Source organism: Chiloscyllium plagiosum, chromosome 18 (genome assembly GCF_004010195.1).
Source record: "Chiloscyllium plagiosum isolate BGI_BamShark_2017 chromosome 18, ASM401019v2, whole genome shotgun sequence".
Taxonomy (NCBI): Eukaryota; Metazoa; Chordata; class Chondrichthyes; order Orectolobiformes; family Hemiscylliidae; genus Chiloscyllium; species Chiloscyllium plagiosum.
Genome location: NC_057727.1, coordinates 23,026,962 through 23,053,306, shown reverse-complemented (window position 1 = coordinate 23,053,306; position 26,345 = coordinate 23,026,962). Strand labels below are relative to the sequence as shown.

The 26,345-nt window shown below is 39.4% G+C and overlaps 1 protein-coding gene across 2 annotated transcripts in view; it reads right to left on the bottom strand.

The window, feature by feature from the left end:
* Positions 1-26,345, bottom strand: part of atg7 (ATG7 autophagy related 7 homolog (S. cerevisiae)) — a 139,792-nt gene that overhangs the window by 41,101 nt on the left and 72,346 nt on the right. For both annotated transcript variants that reach the window (XM_043707933.1, XM_043707932.1), the window contains exon 17: positions 23,346-23,468. In XM_043707933.1, the coding sequence (XP_043563868.1) occupies positions 23,346-23,468 (123 nt within the window). The remainder of the gene's footprint in view (positions 1-23,345; positions 23,469-26,345) is intronic.

Sequence of the window (26,345 nt, the reverse complement as noted above, 5' to 3'; positions counted from 1 at the left end):
TGGGGCAGAATAGCCTACTGTGTTCCTATTTCTTATTGACTTATGGTCGTAAATGCTGAAAATGCAAGATCACGAAACATCCACTAAATGTATCTATCCAAATCAAGATCAGATGAATGATTCAAAAACATGATCTTGTCAAAAGCTACGATTCTAACAACAAATGCACTCAAGTTCTAGTGGTTATTTAGAAAACCATAGATGTTTACAGTTCAGAAGATGGCCATTTCGTCCACTGTGTCAACTGCTATCCCAAACCAAAATCAATCGCACTGTTTCAGCTCTTTCTCTGTTGTTCTGTAATGCAAACTACTTTCTCCATCTGCGTTGGATAAGAATAATTTCAACTCAGCTTGGCTCAGAGAATTCAAGTATGGCTGCCACTTGTTAACTAACGTGCACAACTCATTTAAATTTTGATAAATGCAAATCCAGGTGACAACTACCAATAATTACATCAAAGAATTAAATAGGGTGTGACAAATAAGAAACAGTTACTACAGGTCAAAATCTACCTCTATTTTGGACACCAACTAAACTTTTATAGAACATTCGGTCACCTCATTTAAAAAAAACAAATGGGAAGTGCGTGATATAATTGTCTAGACACCAGAGTAGTTACTTTTAGCTATCTGGTTTCACGGAAAAGGAAGAAGCCGTATACATATTTGTAAAATTATTGAAATGCACCTTAGTCAGGGGGACACATCTCTCAAACGTGCAGCTTATAAAGCCTAGGATAGGTGCAGTAGATACGTGGACATAATGCCCACCACCCACAAGCTCCTCTCCAAATCATTTATCATGTTGACCTGGAACTAAATAGCCATTCCTTCATTATCTCAGAGCTCAATCTTCAAAAGCAGTATGGGAGTGCCTTTAGTACATGAAATGCAGTGGTTCAAGGCAGCAATTCACCATCATCTTGAGAGTAATTAATGAAAGATAACTAATGCTGGATTTGCCAGTGACAGCCACATCCCATGAACAAATATAGTAAAATTCCACTGTTTGCTGGGGATACATTGCTAGAAAACCTCACAAATGACAGAACTGTAAACAGTGAACATGTTTCGGATTGAGTGGTCAAATAGATAGGTTGCAACTGTCCAAATTTTTGATATCCACAAACACTGATTCTATGAATAAAAATTAAGACAGTCAAAAAATAAATTTTAACTACAGATTCAATCAAATTCTTGTTAATGAATGCCAGACTGATAGGATTGCCCCACTTTGAATAGAAACATGCAAGAGATTTGCTACTTGAGCAGAATCCAGTAAAATATTAACAGTGAATGTTTATTTTGATTATTCTGTCCAGGAGAGTAAAATCTAGTCCAGCTATTCGAAGTGTACAGCTATCTAATTTTCAGTTACGACAGAAAACCTGACTCTCACATCTTTGGTGAAAAAGTAATAAACTAACTTTTTCTGCCAAGGTTATGGTGGGGGAACAGAAAGCTGACTGTAAGATGGAGTTTGACACAGTATGACTGGAATCATCCATGACCAAAGAATCAAACACAAAACATCTGCAAAACGATGATTATATAGATATAAAAATGACACTAGGATAGATGTGACTATATCATGTATCTATTGGCATCAAGCCAGAGATCAAAAAAAATATTAGTGGATTCAGGTCTTTTGTAAGGGTGCATTTGATAAAACCTCATAGTGAGTAGTGCTGCATCCCATGACATGACATGTCCAAATGATGCCATGGTTATTTACCATTCAGTACCTCCTTCAGTAAATCAAATCCATTGACATTTTTGTTTCCTAAAAATAGTGGATAAATGAACATAGATACTGCAATGGGCAACAGAGTGCACAGAATATTTCAGACAGGTAAGTGAATCCATAAATGACAAAGATGTGAACAGAGGGAATTTACTACGACTAGTAAAAATATCAGATCATGATCAAGGCATTTTTTGATAATACAACTCTGCAAAATAATTTTAAAATGTTAGAAAAATCTCCATATGCAAGAAATGCTGGATACATTGCTATCCATTTAAAAAAAAATGTAAAATTGTCCAACCTGTTAACCTGTGCTAATCAAGGAAAGAAGCAGACAACTAGAAATTAAGTGCAGTTGACATGCAAGTTTGCTGCTCAAATTCTGAACTTAAACGGGTCCACTTGGAATCCTGAGTGCTCAGTGCCTTTAACCTTGTTAAAAAGGATGAATAAAGAAGGATCATCTTTACACAAAATGCTAATGTACACAGTCTGTTAAAAATGCAAACATTGAATGTAACTCCTGTAATCCAAGATGTACCTAAAGTGTGTTGTAACTTATAATTAACAATCTCCCAGGTGAGCATTAACTCAATAGCTTTTTTTATCATGATTGGATCAAACGCTTCAATATTCTTATTGGGCTCCAGGCTAAAAAATCAAAGCAAATGGTAGACCTTCTTTGATTTCTTTTATATTTTTTAACAAGGTAGAATCCTCCAGGGCGCTCTGACTATGGGTTGTGGCTAAACACTTAAAAAGATCAGCAGCTTTTGTATTTTTCAAGCTTGAACAATGTCCTAATTTTCAATCGGCAGGTATGAACTTATTTTAACAACAACATTAGCACCTTTATTAAAGATGGGAGAAGAAAAGGTCAGATTGGTTTAATTATGAATCCTTTATACGGTAATAAGCAAGTCTTTTGTGAATCTTAATTAGTCTTACAGGTTACCACATGCAATCCTAAAGACTGAATAGTCTTTTCTTCCCTTATGAAGGTGGCAATAAAAATCTACTGGGTACTCTCAAGCACGCTCTACAAGTGACAATGCACGGACAATTACATAACATGCATAGGTGTCAAGTGAGGCCCCTCACCACCACTAAGGGTTTGGAAAGTTTATGACTTCAGCAACAACTTGTGTTTATACAGCACTTCAGTACACACTATATTTTGAGCCACTTTATGGAGGTGTGATCAAACTATGTTGACAATACTTAGTCAATCATGTAGATATGAAAGAGAATTTCATTACATATGGGCTCTTGAGGTAAAAGTAACAGGGAAACGAACACCACTTATTAAAGTGCAAATGGACAATTACTTCTAACAACACTGCATAGTTAAATGTGGATGTTCAAGTTGTTGCTGGGATTGTTCTGTTCATCCAAAAGCTTCATTATAACAGGATTACACCAAAACATACCACTAAAATACATGAAACAGTGTAATGCTGACATACTTGCAGGACAGATACTCATTAAACTCTTTGGAAAGTTGGGGCTCAATCATTCAAATGGAAGTGAAGCTTCACCAGTATTATTCTCAAATGCTGCCAGTCATCATCTCTTACATTGAAAATTAACTTCCAGAATTATTTTAATTATTTATGGATAGTTCAATTAAAAAAAGTGACAACAGACTCCCATTCCTCGATGTGACAGTTGAACATACAGTTAATGGAGAGCTTCACACCAGCGCCTACAGGAAAACAGCAAACACAGAAAAATACTCAACATCACAAGCAGTCACCCTAAAACCCACAAATGGAGCTGCATCTGGACAAGCTACATCACACTACAGCACCAGAACTACGAACAGCAGAAGAAGAGTATCTAATCAACATTTTCAAAAAACAAAGGTACCCAATAAACACAGTCCACCGATTCCGAAACAAATCCAAATAAGCAGACACAGCGCAACCAAAAACTACAGCCACCTTGCCTTACAGCAAGGACATATCAGATATGACCTCCAGACTACTCAGACCCTTTGGCATCACGGTGGCTTGGTGGTTAGCACAGTGCCAGGGGTCAGTGTTCAATTCCCGCCTTGGGCGACTGTCTGTGTGGAGCTTGAACATTCTCAGTGTCTGAATGGGTTTCCTCCGGGTGCTCCGGTTTCCTCCAACAATCCAAAGAAAACTTGCCACCAGGATAAATGAAAACCAACTAGAGACAAAAAAGCACGATCCACTATCACTAGTTTCCTTACATACAGGCAAAGATGGACACTACTTTGACTGGGACAACACACACAGAGCCATAGAGATGTACAGCATGGAAACAGACCTTTCGGTCCAACATGTCCATGCCGATCAGATATCCCAACCCAATCTAGTCCCACCTGCCAGCCCCTGGTTCATATCCCTCCAAATCTCATCTATTCATATACTCATCCAAATGCCTTTTAAATGTTACAATTGTACTTCCTCTGGCAGTTCATTCCATACATGTGACACCCTCTGTGTGAAAAAGTTGCCCCTTAGGTCTCTTTTATATCTTTCCCCTCTCACCCTAAACCTATGCCTTCTAGTTCTAGACTTCTCCCATCCCATGCCCCTCATGATTTTATAAACCTCGAAAAGGTCACCCCTCAGCCTCCGACACTCCAGGAAAACAGCCGCAGCCTATTCAACCTTTCTCTGTAGCTCAAATCCTCCAACCCTGGCAACATCCTTGTAAACCTTTTCTGAACCCTTTCAAGTTTCACAACATCTTTCCCATAGGAAGGAGACCAGAATTGCATACAATATTCCAGCAGTGGCCTAACCAATGCCCTGTACAGCCGCAACATGACCTCCAAACTCCTGTACTCAATGCTCTGACCAATAAAGGAAAGCATACCAAACGCCTTCTTCACTATCCTATCTACCTGCAACTCCACTTCCAAGGAACTATGAACCTGCACTCCAAGGTCTCTTTGTTCAGCAACACTCCCTAGGACCTTACCATTAAGTATACAAGTCCTGCTAAGAATTGCTTTCCCAAAATGCAGCACCTCACATTTATCTAAATTAAACTCCATTGGCCACTTCTCAGCCCATTGGCCCATCTGATCAAGATCCCGTTGTAATCTGAGGTAACCTTCTTCACTGTCAGCTACACCTCTAAGTTTGGTGTCATCAGCAAACTTATTAACTATACCTCTTCTGCTCACTTCCAAATCATTTACATAAATGATAAAAAGTAGTGGACCCAGCACCAATCCTTGTGGCGCTCCACTGGTCACAGGCCTCCAGTCTGAAAAACAACCCTCCACCACCACCCTCTGTCTTCTACCTTTAAGCCAGTTCTGTATTCAAATGGATAGTTCTCCCTGTATTCCATGAGATCTAACCTTGCTCACCAGTCTCCCATGGGGAACCTTGTCGAACGCCTTACTGAAGTCTATATAGATCACATCTACAACTCTGCCTTCATCAATCCTCTTTGTTACTTCTTCAAAAAACTCAATCAAGTTTTTGAGACATGATTTTCTAGGCATAAAGCCATGTTGACTATCCCTAATCAGTCCTTGCCTTTCCAAATACATGTACATCCTGTCCCTCAGGATTCCCTCTAACAACTTACCCACCACTGAGGTCAGGCTCACTGGTCTATAGCTCCCTGGTTTGTCTTTACCGCCCTTCTTAAACGGTGGCACCATGTTAACCAACCTCCAGTCTTCTGACACCTCACCTGTGACTATCGATGATACAAATATCTCAGCAAGAGGCCCAGCAATCACTTCTCTAGCTTCCCACAGAGTTCGCGGGTACACCTGATCAGGTCCTGGGGATTTATCCACCTTAACTGTTTCAAGACATCCAGCACTTCCTCCTCTGTAACATGGACATTTTTCAAGATGTCACCATCTATTTTCCTACATTCTATATCTTCCACATCCTTTTCCACAGTCAATACTGATACAAAATACTCATTTAGTATCTGCCCCATCTCCTGTGTCTCCACACAAAGGCCACCTTGCTGATCTTTGAGGGGCCCTATTCTCTCCCTAGTTACCCTTTTGTCCTTAATGTATTTATAAAAAACCCTTTGGATTCTCCTTAATCCTTTTTGCCAAAGCTATCATGTCCCTTTTTTGCCCTCCTGATTTCCCTCTTAAGTATACTCCTACTGCCTTTATACTCTTCTAAGGATTCACTCGATCTATCCTGTCTTATTCTAGGGTAAGGTTGAATTTGGGATACTACTGGCCAAGATGTATGGTTAGCTCGCAAAATAGATAGCAACCTTCAAAAGTGCATTTGCAGATATACACAGTCAGAGGTACACATAAGTACATATCAAATCATAGCAGCAGCATACCGAATTGTGGAGAAACATATGAAAGTATATTGGCAGTATTGTTTGCATTAGGAAGGACAAATGACCTTCCTGCCCAGGGATTTGAGTGCATCACCACCCCACACAATTAAACGCTCTTTCTTCCTCCAATTTTTCCCATCTCTAGAGAAGATTGTGTCCCTTTCATTTCGTTGCAATAAGCATTAAAATATAATTTTGAGTTTGTGAATTGTATTCAAGTTCACTACATATAAAATGGAATTGATTTAGTATTTTCCAATGGACCAGTATAATTTACTACCTGAAACAACTGAACAAATCCAGGAGCAAAGATTGATTACAATTAGTTTCACTGTGACAAATTGAATGGATTCCAGAATCCCCATGAAAGGGCAGGAGCACATATCTCCTAAACTATTTTCCTTCATTTGATTTTATTATCACGTGTACTCAAGTGTAAAAGGTATAGGAATACAATGAAAAGTGGATAATGTCACCACATAAGGCGCCATCTTAGGTACAAGTACTTAGCTACAGAATCTTAAGAACAGGGTTGAAAGAAAGAAAGTTAAAAGATAAACATTGAAGTAATTATAGTATAGCGTAAAACATATGAAATAATATGTTAAAAGTAACACATTACAGACCTTCTCGGTTTTAAGTAGAAAATAAAGAAATAAAGCTGAAAGTTCAAACATTTGTCTTTCTGAAGTGCTGAGCCACAGTGGGACCTCACTTTGAGGAATCATCACAAGACCGGAAGTCCACGCCAAAAATATACTGCAAAATGCAATTTGGATTCCATTAGAAGACTAAAAATAATCAGATGTGAAACATTTTTTCTGAAAATAACCTGAATAAGTCAGGTAATTAATGAGTTATAAAATTTGGGGGAATAATTAACTCTACATTGTTTTCTCAAGAAGCGGTCATTATAATGGAATAATCACAACATCTACTTCTTTCATTGTCATCATGCTGTAGGTAAGTGCTCCAGAGAAGTACAGAATGGCCTTTCAGATTTCAGTGCTCAGGTGTGCAACAAATTGCTGGGCCTCTAACCAAAACAATGACAGACAGTTGTTAGCTTCACCAGCAAAATCCAGTCCACTTTGCTTAATTCAGAGCTGCACAATATGCACAAAAATGTTTACTTCTGTGCACCAAGTCCATGTTGTAACCAACTTGCAGCTACAATGCAGTGTGAATCTGGTGTCAGAATCAAACTTGACACTGAAACAAAATGAAATTAAACTCCCTGTAGGTCACTCCATGTATCATGTTGTTTCTGTAACTAGCTCTGGTCTTCAGACCCAAATAACATCCTAAATTTAGCATATTAGAAAGTGATTTTGCCTTTGATCTGATGCTAAATTTGAACGCACTGCAAAATAAGGGAAGCCATACCTAATATGCACCCATTACCTATTTAAATACAGCAAGTAACCTAGTAACCTAAACAAACAAAGAAGTAAAATTACTGAATTCTTTTCAAAGAAGTTGAAATCTTCTACCCCACTTCCATATTACAAGGTTATAACAATTACATAGTAAAAGTTTGGACAGACCACAAGGTGGTCAACCTTTAACCCCTTTGTTGCAGACTGCTTTAACAGCTGGTGCGATGAGCGTTTGATATTAAGCCAGAAGTGTAGCAGACAGTAAGTTCACTTAATTATCCTGTTGAAGATTGAAATTGCCGGAGTTAAACAGGTCTTAGCCAGTTTAATATTATGCAATAGTCAGGCAAATAAAAACCATAGCCCTCCTCGCTCCTTTGAACTGGCAGTTTTTCATCAAGCTACATAGCAACCCAGAGCATCTTCACCACAATGTCTGATGATTAACCCATGAAGATAATAAAATGGAAAATGAATCAGAAACAATTGGAAAAAAATGGCTGAAACCTTACTTTTATTTGGAGTACTTGTTTCCTCAACATAAACCAATATTGATTTGAACTCCTCTACTAAGTAGGAATTCTTGTGAAAAATAGAAACTGGAAAAAAGATAATATACTTCTGCTGACTAAAAGCAAATTAGTTTCTTCAAATGGAATGTATGCTGCTTGAAAAGATTCTTCTTCCCATGAAATAGCTTAATTGAGAATCTCTCAGTGGTTCAATAAAATGGGCAAAGTTTAATGTTTCAGACAAAAAACATATGCAAAGATTACAGACCCATGAAATTGTAAACCCTGTTATTATCCATTTATTTCTTCTGGTTCTGAAAAAATGTTGCTCAAGACTGAAACAATTCAAATTTGACCAGATAAAAAATGGAAAAGAAATGTAAAAAAAAATGGAAACCACAAACCAATAAAACTATATTAAGATGTTTCAGCTATGTTTGTCACTTGTGTTGCTCAAGGAAATTCAGGTTACTTTTTTAGTTTGAATTTTACAGAGTAGAGCTTTCTATCCATTAGACCACCAAAGAATTGCTGTTAGCAATATATAATTGTCAGCAACTGATCAGCTGAAGGCTGACAGTCAGAACAAAAGCTCTGCTGAAGGCTTTGAATGAAGTCACATAGTTGTGAACCACAAAGGGTCCTCAAGCCAAATTATGACTACAGACCGATTTTCTACTGGAAGATGGATTCCAGAGTTTATTGAAAATACATTTTCAATTCGAAAATCTCTTCTTCAATAATAACAAGGAGAATTGTCCTTTCTGATAGGAATCATCAGTTACATATATTTGGGATTACGTCTTTCTTTCTCCTCACCTTCTATAAGCTTTCTCTGCTATTTTCTAACACTTGACAAATGTCTGTCTGGTACCTGGAATAGTTACAAGAAGGATGCAAAGAGTCTGCAATGGGATATTGATAGTAAGTGAATGGACAAACGTTTGGCAGATGGAGTTTAATTGGAAAAATGTGAGGTGGCCCATTTCGATAGAAAAAAAACAGAAAACCAGAATACTATTTGTTGTAGTTAAGCTGTATTAATCTATGAATGTATCATGTCATATTGCAGCGCTGAATACAAATATCAAACCATGCATGCCAACAGTTAAGAATTAGCTGCTGCAACACAAGTGCATAATTCCCACTCTAGCGCTCAAGTGATTTCCTGGAATCTCTGGATAGCAAATGCATAATTTGGTTGGTTGACAGCAAAAACGTTAGTACTACCTTCAAATGTTGTTCAATCGTACTTTTGAGCTCTGTGCGCAATTTGTGTTTTAATGCAGAACATCTGAACCATCTGTTTCTATTTTCCCAATGATGACTCAACTATGAGTAAACATTTATGCAAAAACAGCCGAATAACTGGTTCTGTACTCAGCTGATAAAGTTTCTGGATAATCAAGCAAAACACATCAAAACAAAAGCAGTTTAGGGGCAAGAATCTTTGAAACACTGGATGTGAAACCTCCACAAATTCCAGTGAAAAGTAAATTAAAGTTAAAAAGCTGCATTTTAACATTTGTATGACTTTTCTTTCGTTAAAACGGGCAAAGATCCAATTGGACATCAGGAGATGCATAATCTATTTGGGAAACATGATTTCCTGTGCATTCTACATGCAACAAAATCATAAATCTGTTTGCAGACAACTTCTGATTTTTGTTACACAATACACAAAGCAAGTTTTTCTCCTCTGTCAAATAATTAGATGGATTTTCTCATGTTATTTTGCTGGTTGAATGAAATAGGCAAGGTTCACCATCATTCTGCCAGTGAAACTGACAGCGGCTCCTGGCGTCTTCATATGTGCTTTGGAGGTATCCTTAAATGACAATCATGGAAAATCAACTGAAAGAAAGTGAACTTCCACTGTACGGCCATTAGTCTCGCTGTGAAAATCCTTCAATCTGGGCTTGAGGTGCAGAAATGCATCCTTGCTTCTGCACCAGAAGGTCTGGGTTCCTGAAGAAGGGCCTGTGCCCGAAACGTCGAATCTCCTGTTCCCTGGATGCTGCCTGACCTGCTGTGCTGTTCCAGCAATAAAGTTTCAACTTTGATCTCCAGCATCTGCAGACCTCACTTTCTACTCAAGTCTGGGTTCAAAACCCATCTGCTTGAGAGGTGCGTCATAACCTACCAGCCACTTACCATACTTAAAAGCATCTGAAAGTCCTTCAATAAGTTGTATCTCATTAAAAAAAAAATGCATCTCTTTCAAAAAAAAAAGCGTACTGATTCCATAATTAACGTTGAACACTACCAGTAGCTTAGGATATCTAATTTTAGCCATGAAGTGGAGGTGCCATTGCTGGACTGGGATGGAGAAGGTCAGAAGTCACACGACATCAGGTCACAGTCCAGTAGGTTTATTTGAAATCATAAGCTTTCAGAGCGCTGCTCCTTTGTCAGGTGAAGTCTTCATCTGACGAAGGAGCAGTGCTCTGTAAGCTGCGACTTCACTAAACCTGTTGGTCTACAACCTGGGGTCATGTGACTTCTGACCTCATCTAACTTTATGCAGTGGAGTGTCAAATTTCTTAATAAACAATAAAGCTACACAATCAATCATTTATTTCGTCCTCTGAAATTTTAAATTAGAACTGCTTTCAAGTCCTGGGTTTGATGCATGCCTGCTTGTACTTCAACGCGTTTGTCCGCTTACCTGCTTGCTGACATCGCCATTGCCATATACCTTATAGCTTGATGACAGATAGAAAGTGTTTTAGGAAAAAGGAAAACAAATGGCACAGAGATAACCAGATCTTTGTTGGGCAGCTTTCTTCAAGATCAGCCATGAATACATTTAGTGTCTTTGCAGACTGCAAAAACCTGACCAATTTATATGCACTATACTAAAATGGTAATGTTTGCATTTTTCACTTCAAAGCAAGGCTGTAGTTGATGCTTATGTTTTTAATGCTGAATAATTAAAAATACTACTTTATATCCAAAACTGAAATTCACAACAGATATGCCATTTTGACTACTTTTCTTCAAAGAAGATAAAATGAACTAACTCTGAATCATGTGCAAAAAAAAATTACTGGAAAAGCTCAGAAGGTCTGGCAGCATCTGTGGAGAGAAATCAGAATTAATGTTCTGAATCGAGTGACCCTTCCTCAGAACAATGTCAATTTTAGAGTCATGTGACCAGTACAGTTTCAGATTTTTGGGGATTGTGTTCCGAGTAAGTTTTATGACTAAATTCATTTTCCCTGGAGAAAGATTGATGGGTTATATGTAGTCAAAATAATGAAAGACATCCTAATTAACCTTGAGAAGACAGGAAATGTACACAATTATAACTGATTCATGAAGAAAATGAGTACAGTTTGTAACTAAAACCTTTTTGGTCAATAGTACATCGAAGATAGTTGAGGTGGTTGAGTTGAACATGGATATTTACTTTAAAAGAGTGAGGAACTTGTAACAGAAGTTGTTCATCAATTAACTTCTGAAAACTTAGATCAAATACAATCTTTCAGTCACAGTAAACTTCAGAAAAGGTTTGCAACAGAACAACTTTTGCACGTGTTATACCATAATTTTGTTCCATGCAGTTTTCATATTTGAATATACGTTTTAACTGTTGGTTGGAAATGTGTAACAGCAAACAATGGAATGAAAACATTTTACATAATTTACATAGATAAAGGCAATCCCTGCAAGAAGTTCTTGTCATTTTGACAATACCCCTTTAATATTACAAAACGGTGAGGTTATATGTGAGTTTTGCAATAGCTGACCTTTTTTTTTGCTCTAGTTTAAACAATGAACACCCCTTAATCACAAACTGGGTCAGAATGGCTAACTCCAAAATTCCCAGAGTTTCTGCTGCTAAAATAAAGCAGCAAATGGAACTCCCTTAGCAAATGCTCAGCAACACCATCTGTTAAATTATTATGTGAAGGCAGCAGCTGGGAGCGATACAGATGCAGTTTCTGGAGATGGTAGTTTGTAATATTTGGACGACAATAGGGCTGGTTCCCTTTGGCCACTGGTACATTCATAGGTGGCCAAATGCTTTAATCTTTTATTACTTTGTCCTGCATCTAAAATTACCTCTTAAGTCGAGAAGTCAATGAAATTAGAAGTGCTTCTGATTATTAGCCCTAGGGGTCAAAGCATGAAATTCAGAGGAAGGGAAAACAAGTCTAGACTTCTTTTAAAAAAATTGAACTGCCCAGTAGAACGCCAGACATCAATAAGTCCCGTATAATAGGGTTGTAAACACATATACATTTGGTAGACTTTATAAAGCTATAATTTACTTCATCTTCATTTACAGTGCTACATTTAGACAGACCATTTTCAAAGAAAAACTAAAGTGTAGACATAATTTTTTAAATAAATACAGTTTAGATTGCAATGTTCATGTTGTATAAGCATTAAATCATAATTATAATAATGAAAAAAATAAAGTTTTTTTGGTGGCTTTTTAATGAATCACCAGTTATGAAAGAACCTGATATATACTTGTATCAAAGAAAAGCTGTAGTTAGTTTCAAAATACTTACATCACTCTTCCCCATGCCCACTATCGATTTACTTTTGTGCAAATTTCAGTAAAACTTTTGCCGACTAATTGACATGTTTTCCACCAATCAGTATATCACACAGTTTACATTGAATGCGTCATATCACAGCAGATATGAGTCACAGTGCAGATCCTTTTAGTCAAGCTATTGAGCAAGAGGCCAAGTGATGCCAGCAAACATTTTTAAATGCTAATTACAATTCTCAAAAACCTTTCTACAGTCGTTGACAGGGGAGATTGGGAAACAGGAAACTAGCAATCCATAAGATAAATTAAAGGATGCATAGTCAGAATGAGAAAACACACTCTCCTCATGATGAAGAAATCCAGTCAGTAGCTGAACAACACAGACCATGAGGCCACAAGCTATACCCTTGGTCTATTTTGATTTGAGTCAAGGTGTTTGCTTGCATATAAGAGTACAAGAATTGATCCACATATTTTGATTTGACAGCAGAAAAACCAGGAACCATCTGTTGAAAGTTGACTGAGACACAAAAATGCAGCAAGTATTTTGAATAGTCATAATGTCTGCCACATTCAAAGAGGATGCCAATATTCGTGTTCAACATGCACGCGCGCGCACACACACAGACAGAGAGAGAGAAAAAAGATCATTCTAATGAGAAGCCTAGCAGTGGCACTTCATATTCATCAACAACACTAAGCCTAATGTGTACTTCCAGCACTTACTGCCCCATTTTATATTTTCTACACATGCATACAGTGTACGAGACAGACTCTGCTACTTCAATCATCCTCATCCCTGGAACATCAACAACTTCAACTTCAACTTCAACTTCCACAGACTTTGCTGCTAATAGTTAAAAGCAGAACGTTTAACTTTTCCAGATCACACTTCATTGAATTGTTCTGCTCCTTTGGTCGATTCTGCATCCAACATTCAGCTGCCTGCATTCTATCAGCCCCAGTCCATGTCCCATTGCAATTATCATGGGAGATCCACCAGTATTTAAAAGGACTGAATTCAAATGGTTATTAATCTGAAAATTTTAATATTATGCTGAAATAGTTAAATAGGCACAAAAGATATGCATAGCAAAACACTTCATTTTAGAGAATTTAGCATCCTGAAGTAACAAAAATACTACATAATACTTTTTAAATGTTGCTCAACAATGTTAATACTCATACAGTATAAGATTAAGTTCAATGTCATTTCAAGCCAAAATGCAAATGACAATGTTTTGGGTTATTCAATAACTCACACCTGTCCCCTTCAGTGTTTGTACTATACCTAGTTTCGCTCTGCAACCTGATACCTCGACATTACAAAATAATCTAACCCAACAATGACCACAAAGAACCTTGCACTGTTTTTTGTTAAAAATTGATGTTATAAACCCAAGGCTCAAATGATTTATAACCAGGAAAGTGCATACATCGGGAGTTGAAAACTGTGGAATGCCAGCACAAATATTTCATTAATTCATGAATGAATCACCTCACAGTTCAAAAGTCTGCAGCACTGATGAAGTCAGCTGAGCCAGCAGTGCCTGCTGGCTGTAACAGTGTATGCAAGGAGGAATGAGAGGCTCATAGTGTACATACCTAATGAATTATTCAGTATGCTATATTTGAGAGAAATGTGAGAGTACCCTACTGCCATGGCTCAGCCACCAGACACAGTGATTACAAAGCATTTCCTTTCTAATTTTAAATGACCACGGTAGTCCCTCTGTCCAGCTGCTAAATGCAAGAGCGTGAAGTAATTTTATTCCTAAATGGAATAGCAATTAACCAGAAATTATACTAATAGTACATTAACTTTGTACAGAACAGCTTTTTAAACTAAGGTTTACTGCACAAAACTTTAAATATTTTTATGGTTTGCACATTTCTAATCCTTAGGATGTCGACACCCACACTTAGCAGACATTTATAACCATAAAGCAAATGTTACCCGGAATACCCCTTTTTAGGTTTTATTAATAGATGCCCCGATAGACAGAAGCATCACCATCTCTGTACTATTCTAAGAAATGAAGTCATCTGCACCATACTATAACATAAAATGCACATGTCCGAACTAAGAACCTCTCATTAGATTCTGGACGTACTAAGAGAAAAGGCAATGACAAGCTACAGACATAAATAGTGCACAGATAATGACAACATAATTGAACCAGTAGAGGAAAATACCTTAACTGATAATATTAGATCATTTTCTAAATAGAATTGTAGATGACAACTATCATGTTCCGGGATATTGTGACTGCTCTGCATAGAACAGTTTGAAAAAGAGTTGTTTAAAATACTCTACATTAGTTCAAATTTAGAAAATAATGTCAGAGATGATAAATATACAAGATGTTAATAAGCTACATTTTGGAAATACATCGACATTCCTTCATTGTCATTGGGGCATAATCCAGGAATTTCTTCTCTCATGACATTGTGGATCTATCTACAGCACATGGATTGCAGCTGTTCAAGAAGGCAACTCACCACCACCTTTGAGGGCAACCACGGATGGGCATTAAATGCTGGCCAGCCAGCAATACCCACATCATGAGAGATTAAAAACAATTCAAGCATTTTTATCAACCTATGTTGATGAAGTACAATGTGGACATGGTTAAGACTTTGTCTTGTTGGAGTCAGTCATTGCCTAACACTTGCATCATCTGATTGCCAGTTGTCATTTAGACTGCACATGACTGAATGGTGTCTAAGGAGAAAGTGAAGACTGCAGATGCGGGAGATCAGAGTTGAGAGTGTGTGGTGCCGGAAAAGCACACCAGGTCATGCTGCATCCGAGGAGCAGGAGAATTGACGTTTCGGGCAGGAGCCCTTCATCAGGAATGAGGCTGAGCCTTGGGGGTGGAGAGATAAATGGAAGGGGGGTGGAGCTGGGGAGAAGGTAGCAATAGGTGGTTGGAAGTGGGGATGAAGGTGATAGGTTGGAGAGGAGGGTGGAATGGATAGGTGGGATGGAAAATTGACAGGTGGGACAGGTTATGGGGGACAGTGCTAAGCAGGAAGGTTGGAACTGGGGTAAGGTGGGGAAATGAGGAAACTGGTGGAGTCCACATTGATGCCTTGGGGTCCCGAGGCAGAAGATGAGGCGCTCTTTCGCCAGGCGTTGGGTGGTGAGGGAGTGGCAATGGAGGCGGCCCAGGACCTGCATGTCCTCGGCAGAGTGGGAGGGGGAGTTGAAATGTTCAGGCATGGGGCGATGGGGTTGATTGGTGCGGGTGTCCCAGAGATGTTCCCTGAAGTGCTCTCCGAGAAGGCGTCCAGTCTCCCCAATGTAGAGGAGACCGCATCGGGAGCAACAAATACAATAAATGACGTGTAAAGTTCAGATGAAACTTTGATGATGTGGAAGGCACTTTTGGGGCCTTGGATGGAGGTGAGGGGGGAGGTGTGGGCGCAGGTTTTGCAATTCCTGCGGTGGAAGGGGAAGGTGCCAGGAGGGGAGGGTGGGTTGATAGGGGGCGTGGACCTGACCAGGTAGTCATGAAGGGTATGGTCTTTGCAGAAAGTGGATAGTGTGGGCGGAAAATATATTCCTGATGGGGTCCATTTGAAGCTGGTGGAAATGTCTGTGGAGGATGCGATTTTTGCGGAGGTTGGTGGGGTGGAAGGTGAGGGACGGGGGGGGGTTCTGTCTGTGTTGCAGTTGGAGGGATGAGGTTCGAGGGCGGAGGTGCGAGACATGGATGAGATGCGTTGGTGGGCATCTTCAATTACGTGGGAAGGGAAATTTCGGTCTTTATAAAAGGAGGCCACCTGGTGTATTCTGTGGTGGAACTGGTCCTCCTGGGAGCAGATGCGTTCGAGGCGGAGGAATTGGGAATACGGGATGGCATTTTTGCACGAGGTAGGGTGGGAGAAGGTATAATCCAGGTAGCTGTGGGAGTCGGTGGTTTGTTAAAAAAGATGTCAGTGTTGAGTCAGTCATCGTTAATGGAGATGGAGAGGTCCAGGAAGGGGAGGGAGGTGTCAGAGATGGTCCAGGTGAATTTAAGGTTGGGGTGGAATGTGTGAGTGAACTGTTCGACCGCCTAATGGGAGCATGAGGTGGTGCCGATGCAGTCATCAATTTAGCGGAGGAAAAGACGTGTGGTGCCGGTATAACTCCGGAAGATGGAATGTTCTACGTAGCCGACAAAGAGACATGCATAGCTAGGGCCATGCGGGTGCCCATGACTACCCCTTTCATCTGAAGGAAGTGGAAGGATTTGAAGGAGAAATTGTTGAGGGTGTTGAATGGTGTCTAAGTCTTATTGAGTGTAGATGCACCTTGCTTCATGGACTTGAGAATTATGAATGGATGAATACTGCACAAACATCAGAGAACATCCTTAATGTAATGGTGGAGAAAAGGCTGTTAATGAAGCAGTTAAAAATTGTTGGGAAAGGACACTGCTACTTGTAATGAGGTCTGGTGAGACAGAATGCAAACATAAATCTGTTAAGTCGATCATTAGTGAGTCAGTTGCTCTCAATAGCACAATTAGCACAAAAAAAACTTCCATTACCTTTCCTCACATTTGGATCATTCTTCACTTTTCATAAATAACAGTTCATGGTAGCTGCACTGAGATAACTTGGCTACAGGTAAAGCACATTCTAAAGTACAAACTATTAACAGTTTGGCCAGCATGCTGTCAGGACTCATAGCCTTTGTTGTAGCAAGGCCATGCACAAATTCCTTGACATTATATGAGACGAATAGCTGAAAACAAAGGTGGATGCCTTAGGAGATGATCAACTTGCCACATCTGGTTGAAGAACATTACAAACACTTATGTGCACTTAATATGACTTGCGACACGAGCAGACGAAAGTGAGGACTGCAGATCAGAGTCAAGATTAGAGAGTAGTGCTGGAAAAGCACAGCAGGTCAGGCAGCATCCAAGGAGCAGGAAAACCAATGTTTCGGGCAGGAGCCCTTCATCCTGATGAAGGGCTTTTTGCCCAAAACATCGATTCTCCCGCTCCTTGGATGCTGCCTGACCTGCTGTGCTTTTCCAGCATGACTCTAATCTTAACTTTTGACACGAGCAGATGTTTGTATGATCTGAAGCTTACAGAGTGTAAAATGTGGCAGATTGGCAAGGTGTGTGCTGCAAAGACATGAATGAGAGCTCAGGGTCAAGAGCACAGTGCTGGAAAAGCACAGCTTGTGTCGGGCAACCTCCCTTCATCAGGAATGAGATTCTTGATGAAGGGTTTTTGCCCGAAATGTAGATTTTGCTGCTCCTCTGATATTGCCTGACCTAATGTGCTTTTCCAGCACCACTCTCGACTCTAAACCCCAGCATCTGCAGTCCTCACTTTCTCCATGAACGAGAGCCTAAACCAGAGTAAATTGGGCAATATTAAAGATAGAAATAGGCCTCAGTGATGTCACAAATATGCAGTTAAAATTTCAATCTGGTGTCAGATAGGACATTAAGCTTGTGAACAGGCTGGTTTAGTCTCAGCTTGTTGCCAGGGAGTAAGATGGAATTGGTGGCTGAGGACCAATGTTTAGATCTGGCCAAAAACCATGCCTTTAGTATTCCTATACTTACGGGAAACAGTATCAATATTGGCCAAACCAAGGACCAGGGGGAAGTAGCATGGTTAGCTGTTTAATGGGAATAGGGTCAAGGGAGCAAATACAGCGTGTAGACAAGACAACCTTGGAGAAACAATGAAGCAAACTATGAGCAAAATTAATGAAAGATGTGTGTTAAGGTAGGAGGAAGCCTTAGAGGAAGCTTGCTCTGTTGGATGAGTGGAATATTACAGAGGCATATGATGCCAGACATTGAGTTTCTCCAGCATTTTCTGTTTGTATTTCAGAGCTTTAGCGTTTGCAGTATTTTGCTGTTTTCAGCCAGCTCCTGGACTCTGCGAGGTGATGGACATTAAATGCCTCCCAGTCAGAGTATATTCTGTCCGCATGGTAATCTCAGCATTTCTTCCAGATGGTTTTCAATGTGGAGGAGTACTGAGAAAAGGTACTAGGTGGTAATTAGCTAGACATTTCCTTGCCTATATTTGACCTGGGGCACATTTTTAATGTATATTATTATTCAGAGCTTAGTTGCGTAATTGAATTAATCAATCATACATGGTTGTGCTTAACAAAGTGCTGATTTGATCTGCTATTATGAAAAAGGCACAATTATCCAGTTCAGGTCACAAGAGAACATTATTATGACACCCCAATCCCAGGTGTTATGCAAGTAGATACAGGGAAATGTGAGTTCGCACCCCTAAAAATAAATGAATATTCAGTACAATGGCAACACAAAAAAACTGAAGCAAAATTAATAGATTGTCTGTTGCAAGTATAATATCTAAAATATACTCCTGCATGCAGTTACAGATTATGCTAATCAAGCTCTCTTTACACAATAGATGTAAATTTGAGTCACTGAAAAGTGAAAATGATTTCTCAATGAGAATGACCACTCCCTGGATTTTTGGGCCACTTAAACTATCAGGGAGAATGGATAGTGCTTTGGCTCAATGGTATTTATACAGAATGTGCATCAACCAACTCAAAGCCACAGGAAAGCATCAAACCTCCACTTCTTTGATGAAGTAACAGTCACTTTCATGTCACATTCAGAAATCTGAATACCAAATACAGCATAATCTTTTCATCAAACTAGCTCAAAGCAATTATTTTACCAAGCTTAGGCGATGAAAACAAAACAATGGCTGTACTCTGGGAGGTCAGCAATTATATATTTGAATTCAAATGCAAAAGAGAAGGTCTGTAAATTTTGAACGGCATAACTAGCCGAGTGAAAACGTCCAACATAATTTTGCATGTAAATGTTCTGGTAAAATTAGAAACTGTATTTTACTGTACTTAAAGAGTATTCAAATTTTAATTAATTCTGGTTGAACAAGGCTTTTTCAGTTAGAAAACCCAACATTGGCTCAGTCATAATAGAAATCTTAATACAGTGAAAATGTTGTCAAGGCAACCAAGATGTCACTATGGAACTGTTCCGGAATATTCAGTCCAACGATACGCAGCTTCCATCACAGCAGCATTTTAGGGAAAAAAAACTTCAAATAGGTTACCAACTAAATACCAGAAAGCAACAAGTAGTTTATAACTCATGGCTTTTGTAAAGTACAATTCTAATGAATTAAAATGCAATAAAATCACTATTCCAAATTTTGTTAATGATGCAGCAATATAAATTATAAATATGATTTCAAAGAAATAAAATGCAACCTTTCTAATGCCTCAAAATAATGCTCCGAATGCACCAAGTTTGGGGCTTTCAATACAAAGCTGAAACCAACGAAACACAAAACAGACTCAAATTAAACAAACTGACTTCAGCTTTTGTCAGGAGCATAAAGTCTCAAATTTCTATTTATCCGTTGGTAGGGAAATTACATCCATTATGTGAAAGAATCAATCTAATACTTTCCATGAATCACATGCTTAGCTGTTTGAATATGTTACAATTACCTTAAATATACAAATGGCACCTTAGTACAAAAGGGAAAAAAGGCAAACTGTTAAACTTCTGGAAAGTTACATCTGGTTATAATTTAACTGCAATGAACAACTTGTCTCTCGACAACAGAAAACCTACAGGGCCCCATTTACACTACAACTGCTCATTATTAATCAAGCATGTATTGTACCGTTTCATGCCTCTGTTATTAAAATGAAAACCCTTTGAGCAACAGAATTAAGCTTGCCAAGTGATGTCTAAACATTTGCATTGTGCAATATATGAAAAAAAAACAAGATTGTTCAGTAACATGCCTTGAGCAGAAAATAAAATTTGTAGGTGAATCGCAAATCGTTCCAAAATGCAGAACATCAGGGGATAATTCAACGATAATAATGGCAAAATACTTCAGATGCTGGAGCTCTGAAATACAAACAGAAAATGCTGGAGAAACTCAGAAGGTCTGGCATCATCAGTGGCGAGAGAAACAAAGTTAATGTTTCAAGGTCGAATTGACTACTCTCTGGAACTTTGGCTATTCTAAAGAGGTGTCATGGGACTTGAAACATTAACTCTGTTTCTCTTGCCACAGATGCTGCCAGACCTTTTGAGTTTCTCCAGGATTTTCTGAGAGTAATTCAACAAATTATTAAGTACAAATAACAATGAAATCATACTATGCATGAGAAGAGTCTTTTTAAGATTGGTTTGCATTAATACTGGTATTAATATAAAACTACAGATCCTTGGGTTCCTATTTGAATTAGAAGTGTATATGATGGATGCCATAAGAAAAATACATTTGGCCATAACCTGCTGACAAAATCAATGGAGAGGTAAATACTGCTCACTATGTTTAAGTGAAAATGCTCCTGCAACTTCAGATAAAGAAACACTCATTCTTAGCATGGAATTCCAAAACTTTCTGTCAGAGATGCACTGTTGTGCAGGCAGCTTTTCTCAAAACACCATGTTTCTGTCTGAAATGAAACTTCCCATACTTGTGCACTATAGATGAACTAAAATTCCTGTAGTTTCAAACTTCTTGATTTCAGTGCAGAGTACCATTTTAAACTAAAAAAAAACACGCTAAGCATTAATTATTGCAAAACAACATTGTTGTTACTCAAAGATAGCTATTTTGAATGCAGAGTTTCATTCCTTCAGAATTGTTACAGATTTTATAGATGCATTTTAAAATTCATTTCTCTTTCTTTTGTTCCTTTACATCAATGTTTCCAGCATTCTGTTACTCTTTTTTGCACTTGGTGTGGAATTGCTTTCACTTCATTTGCAGTCTCTACATGGTTAATCTTACAGTCCTTCAATCTGATTGGTTAGGGAGACAAACAGTTGCTTGTCCTGTTTAGTCAGGTACCAAATTCCCAGTTTCCCCCAGTTGTGTCACTATTTGCTTGACGTTTCAACAACTACAGCACAAAATACATCACAATTTATTGGGAAAATGCGAGTCTAAACACTTGCTGCCCTACAACTGCAAATTATGATTAAAGGTTTCCAATATTCAGAGCAACTGATACATAGCAATATTCATATGAATGACCACGACTGATGAAGCATCAGAAATGTGCAACTGACTTCAGTACATCTTGGCAATTTTAGTTCATTTCTGCTAGCGACAAGTGGAACATGAAGTAACATCAGGGTAGCAATCAATTGAAAAGCATTGAGCAAAGACCTGGAGTTCTCACATGATTTCTGCCTCCATAATGGTTTAATCTGGGTTGACTCAAATCAAAAAGAGCTCAACAGATCAAGAACCTTTAAGTATTAGTGACCCGAGTACATTACTACTTAGAGTTGAATATTCACTGTCTTTAATCCCTTTACCCAAACCAGCCCTCGCCTATAAATCTAGACAAGCTCCCAGGTTGGAGTTGTGGAGGCTCATCATCCCCTGTAAGCTGTAAACTGACAGAAATTTTTATTAAAAGGTTGGCAAAGCATGTAAAAGTTAAAACATTTTCTGGCATTAATTTATTATCCTCCTCACTAAAGTAAGCATACACAGGAAGCGGCACAATGAAAAACGGAAACACGCGGCAAATGGGACTGTATGTACATATGGTATGAAAATGCTTGATGAACTGCAGCTTTATTGAAGTTTTAGCAGGTATTTAGCAACTCTATTGCATCACAGATTGTACAACTAATATTGCGACATCATATTAAAAAAAAGGGCTATTCCACAAAAGTCTTATTCTGGCCCCAGTGATGTATGGCACACTCAAGTTATACCAGTCTTCTGAAATTTGATGAAGCTGTGAACCAGCCTCTAACATTTGTCGAAAATACATAAATTGCTCCTCTAGAATTCAATTAAAACCAGATGTAGCTTAGAGAGTAGTAAATCAGCCTAGCTTAGTGAGCAGTTCTAACTTGTAAGTTAAAAAAAAATCTTTTAAAGAAGATGATGTTACTTATTACATGAAGTCTAACAGTAACATAGGAGACAAGCTGACTCTAACAACATTTAACCTGTGGTCTGCATTCTACCACTGCATCATTACGCTCCTTCTCATTGCCTCACTCCTCTCCACCCATACACAGTCAATCTTAGTCTCCAAACCTTGAATTCACACATTTTTCCTTATATCTTAGTCCTCCCATCTGCCATTCATCTTTTTCACCTCCATTCACATTTCGCGTCCCTCCATCCTTCTCACTACACCGTGCACACAGATCTAAACAGATCGATACAAATAGATCATTTCCTACTCATCATCATACTCAGCAAGGCATGTTGTTGCAGGGTCTCTCCGTAATTTATTCAGTATACATTCCTCGCCTGTTGGCACAAGTGTGGGCAGCTGATACCTCAAAACATTTCTCCTTCTCTCAGGAGCATTCTGGGCACTGATCCTCAGAAGGTGGAACGCTGGATAAAGACTACCGACTCCTTCAAGATGAACTCTGTCCTAACTTTTATTAACATGGTATTTGCAATAATGAACACTTGAGAACTTTGCTGTACTAGCTAATAAATTCTAATCCTAAACAAAATCTTCCTCGTTCAGCATTTCTGCCATAACATGCAATAAAAAGTATTGCAAGTTTCACCTGGCGTGACTGATCAAAGAACACAGCTGTCAAGATGACCTGGTCTTCAACTTCTGTCATTACAAATGTCAAATTAAGTTTTCTAAATTCTCATCTTGGAACAGTTTACAAAAATGGATTTGTCTGATTGAAAGTAGTTCTTAAGCAGTGTGAACTTGGAGAAAAATCAAAAATTTTCCAAAAAATAACCACAGATAACGTGAATTGGGACCTTTCGCTTTTTATTCTGAATTATGCAATTTACTAAATGGGTTGGAAAAATGATAGCTCTCCACATGTAGAAGCAGTAGAGCAGGAACAGGATAACTAAAGCACTTACCTCAGCAGCTTGTGTCTCTTGATGGAGAAGGGTCAGTCCCGTAAGATCTTCCAGGAAAGAATGAGAAGAGTTGAACACATTAGCAAGGAACTGGAAACCTTCTTTTTCAAAGTGATCAAGGACCTACAAAGAGACAAAGTACATTAAAATTAGTAGAACAAATAGGACAATTCATAAATGCTGGAAAATAAATATTTAAAATATTTGTAAAGAAAAACTAGCAAAACCATGGTAACAGAAGAGAGCAGCCTGCTCCAAAACTCAACAACCGACTCCCGGAGAGCATCATCCAACAATCTTCAAAAACCTCAAGTACAATACTTTCTCAAACGCATACTACATCATCAAGATACACCGACACGAGGGGCCGAGAGACACAACGACACGAGGGGCCGAGAGACACAACGACACGAGGGGCCGAGAGACACAACGACACGAGGGGCCGAGAGACACAACGACCCGAGGGGCCGAGAGACACACCGACACGAGGGGCCGAGAGACACACCGACACGAGGGGCCGAGAGACACACCGACACGAGGGGCCGAGAGACACAATGACACGAGGGGCTGAGAGACACAACAACACGAGGGGACGAGAGACATTGACACGAGGGGCTGAGAGATTGCCGTGAGCAGTGGTGAGACCAGGTTGAGACACCACTACGAGGGGTTGAGAGACCGGGCTGAGACACCGCCACGAGGGGCCGAGAGACCATGCCATGACACCTCCTCGACGGGCCAAGACACCAGGCAAAGACACCACGCCGGGCCACTCAACTTATGCACTGTAGCTGAATACCTCTCAGGGCTCTTCACTTGCATTCTTAGCAATTACTTGCTTTGTACTTACTTGGGTGTTCAAAGGATCTCAGTCTTGCCTTTTTATTAGATTGCTGCCTCAATCAGAACCTTACAGCCTCACAATACTTCTGTGTTGCCATGCCTTGTAGCACAGGCAGGTAGTTGTATTTGTCAGCAGTGATCAGACAAAGGGATGGAAATGTTGCTGTACGGCACCAGGCCACGTCTATGTCATACCTATAGAACGTGCCAGCAGCTTACACAGCAAATATACTGCATTTACATCAACCAACGGCCCATGCATTAAATTCTAAGGGGAGCAAGTCCTCCATCAAGTCAGATCATCAGTTAGGGGCTATTGGCACAATCAGTCAACAGCATCAGCCAATACCTGCACTTGGGCTTGGACATAGTCCATTGGCCGCTTGAGCAGGGTCAGGGGATTGTTGCAGAAAGCGTCAGTAATCTGACTTACAATTTCCCACTGTATTAAATGACATGGCTTCTACTGCATATAGAGTCATAGAGGTCGGAAACAGACCCTTATCATCCATGCCAACCAGACATTCCACTCTGACCTAGTCCCATTTGTCACAATTTTGCCCATGTCCCTCTAAACCCTTCGTATTTGTATACCCATCCAGATGCTTTATAAATGCTGCAATTGTAACTGCCTCCAACACTTCATCTGGCAGCTCGTTCCATACGTGCACCATCCTCTGCATGAAAAAGTTATCCCTCAGGTCCTTTTTAAATCTTTCCCCTCTCACCTTAAACCTATGGCCTCTAGCCTTGGATTCCCCCACTCTGGGGAAAAAAAAGACCTTGGCTATCTCCACTACCCATGGGTTTGCTGTGTTCTTCCAGCCTCCTGCTTATCTATCTTGGATTCCAGCATCTGCAGTTTTTTTGGTCTCTAAAAAAATTTGCACTATCCACACCAGTCATGATTTTATTAACCTCTGGACGTTTACTCAGCTTTCAACGCTCTAGCAAAAAAAAGCCCAGGTTATTCAGCCTCTTCCTATAGTTCAAACCCTCCAATCCTGTCAACATCCTTGTAAATGTTTTCTGCATACTCTCAACTGTAGAAGGGGGACCAGAACCGTACGTAGTATTCCAAAACTGGCCTCCCCAATGTCCTGTACAACCACAACATGACATCCTGACTCAACGTTATGTCTGAATATCTCAAAATAAGGTAGACTATGTCAAAAGCCTGTGTGTTGGTATCCCATACACTTCTATCCAAAGGCGTCTGTGACCCCTGAATAAAGGATTATATTAAATGGTCACTTATATATGATGCAACTAATAACTGATCACATTATTAAGTAGCTATTGGGTTTCTGATATCCCCATGTTGGCTCATTGGAACTGTGACTAATGGATCCAGCCACAGCAAGAGAAATCATCAGAGAGGTTGTGGTGCTACAAAGACTTGGTAAATGGAGGAGAAACAAATGCATCAGGAGCGGCAGAAACATCAAACGGCTGCTGAACCCCGTCCACGTGAAGATGAAGCAGTAGAAAATCCATTTGGGATTCAAATGAAATACAAGTGGCCTACAGTCTATTGTCAATGAAGGGCCTGTTCCACACTGTAGGGAATCTAATAATAAAATAATGTCACCTTCTCCAGATGACTGAAACATAGTGTCATCGCAGATTGAGGATGCCCCCCAGAACATTGTCAAAGAGATGCTTCAGCAGATGGAGCACGCCTTGAAACCTGAAGGGGTGGGTGACCTTCCTATCTTGATGACCATTAAAGTGATAGCTATACAAAACTTCTATGTGACTGGCTGCGTCCCAGAAGCCACTGGGGCCCTGTGTGGGATTTCTCAATCCTAACCTCACAAATGTATCAAGACTGTTACTGATGCAATTTGTGACAGATCACACCTATTAGTCTCATTTCTCCAGGATGACATCAGTGTTATAGTCTGGGCAATAGGCTTTGTAAATGTTCCTGAGGACCTGTGTCCAAAAACTGTACACACAATACAGAGAATGCTAGATCATAATGTGGAGGAGCCAGTGTGGGACTGAGGTGGACAAAGTTAAAAATCACAACACTGGGTTATAGTCCAACAGGTTTATTTGGAAGCACTAGCTTTCAGATTGCTGCTCCTTCATCAGGTAGCAGGTCTCCGAAAGCTAGTGGTTCCAAATAAATCTGCTGGACTATAACCTGGT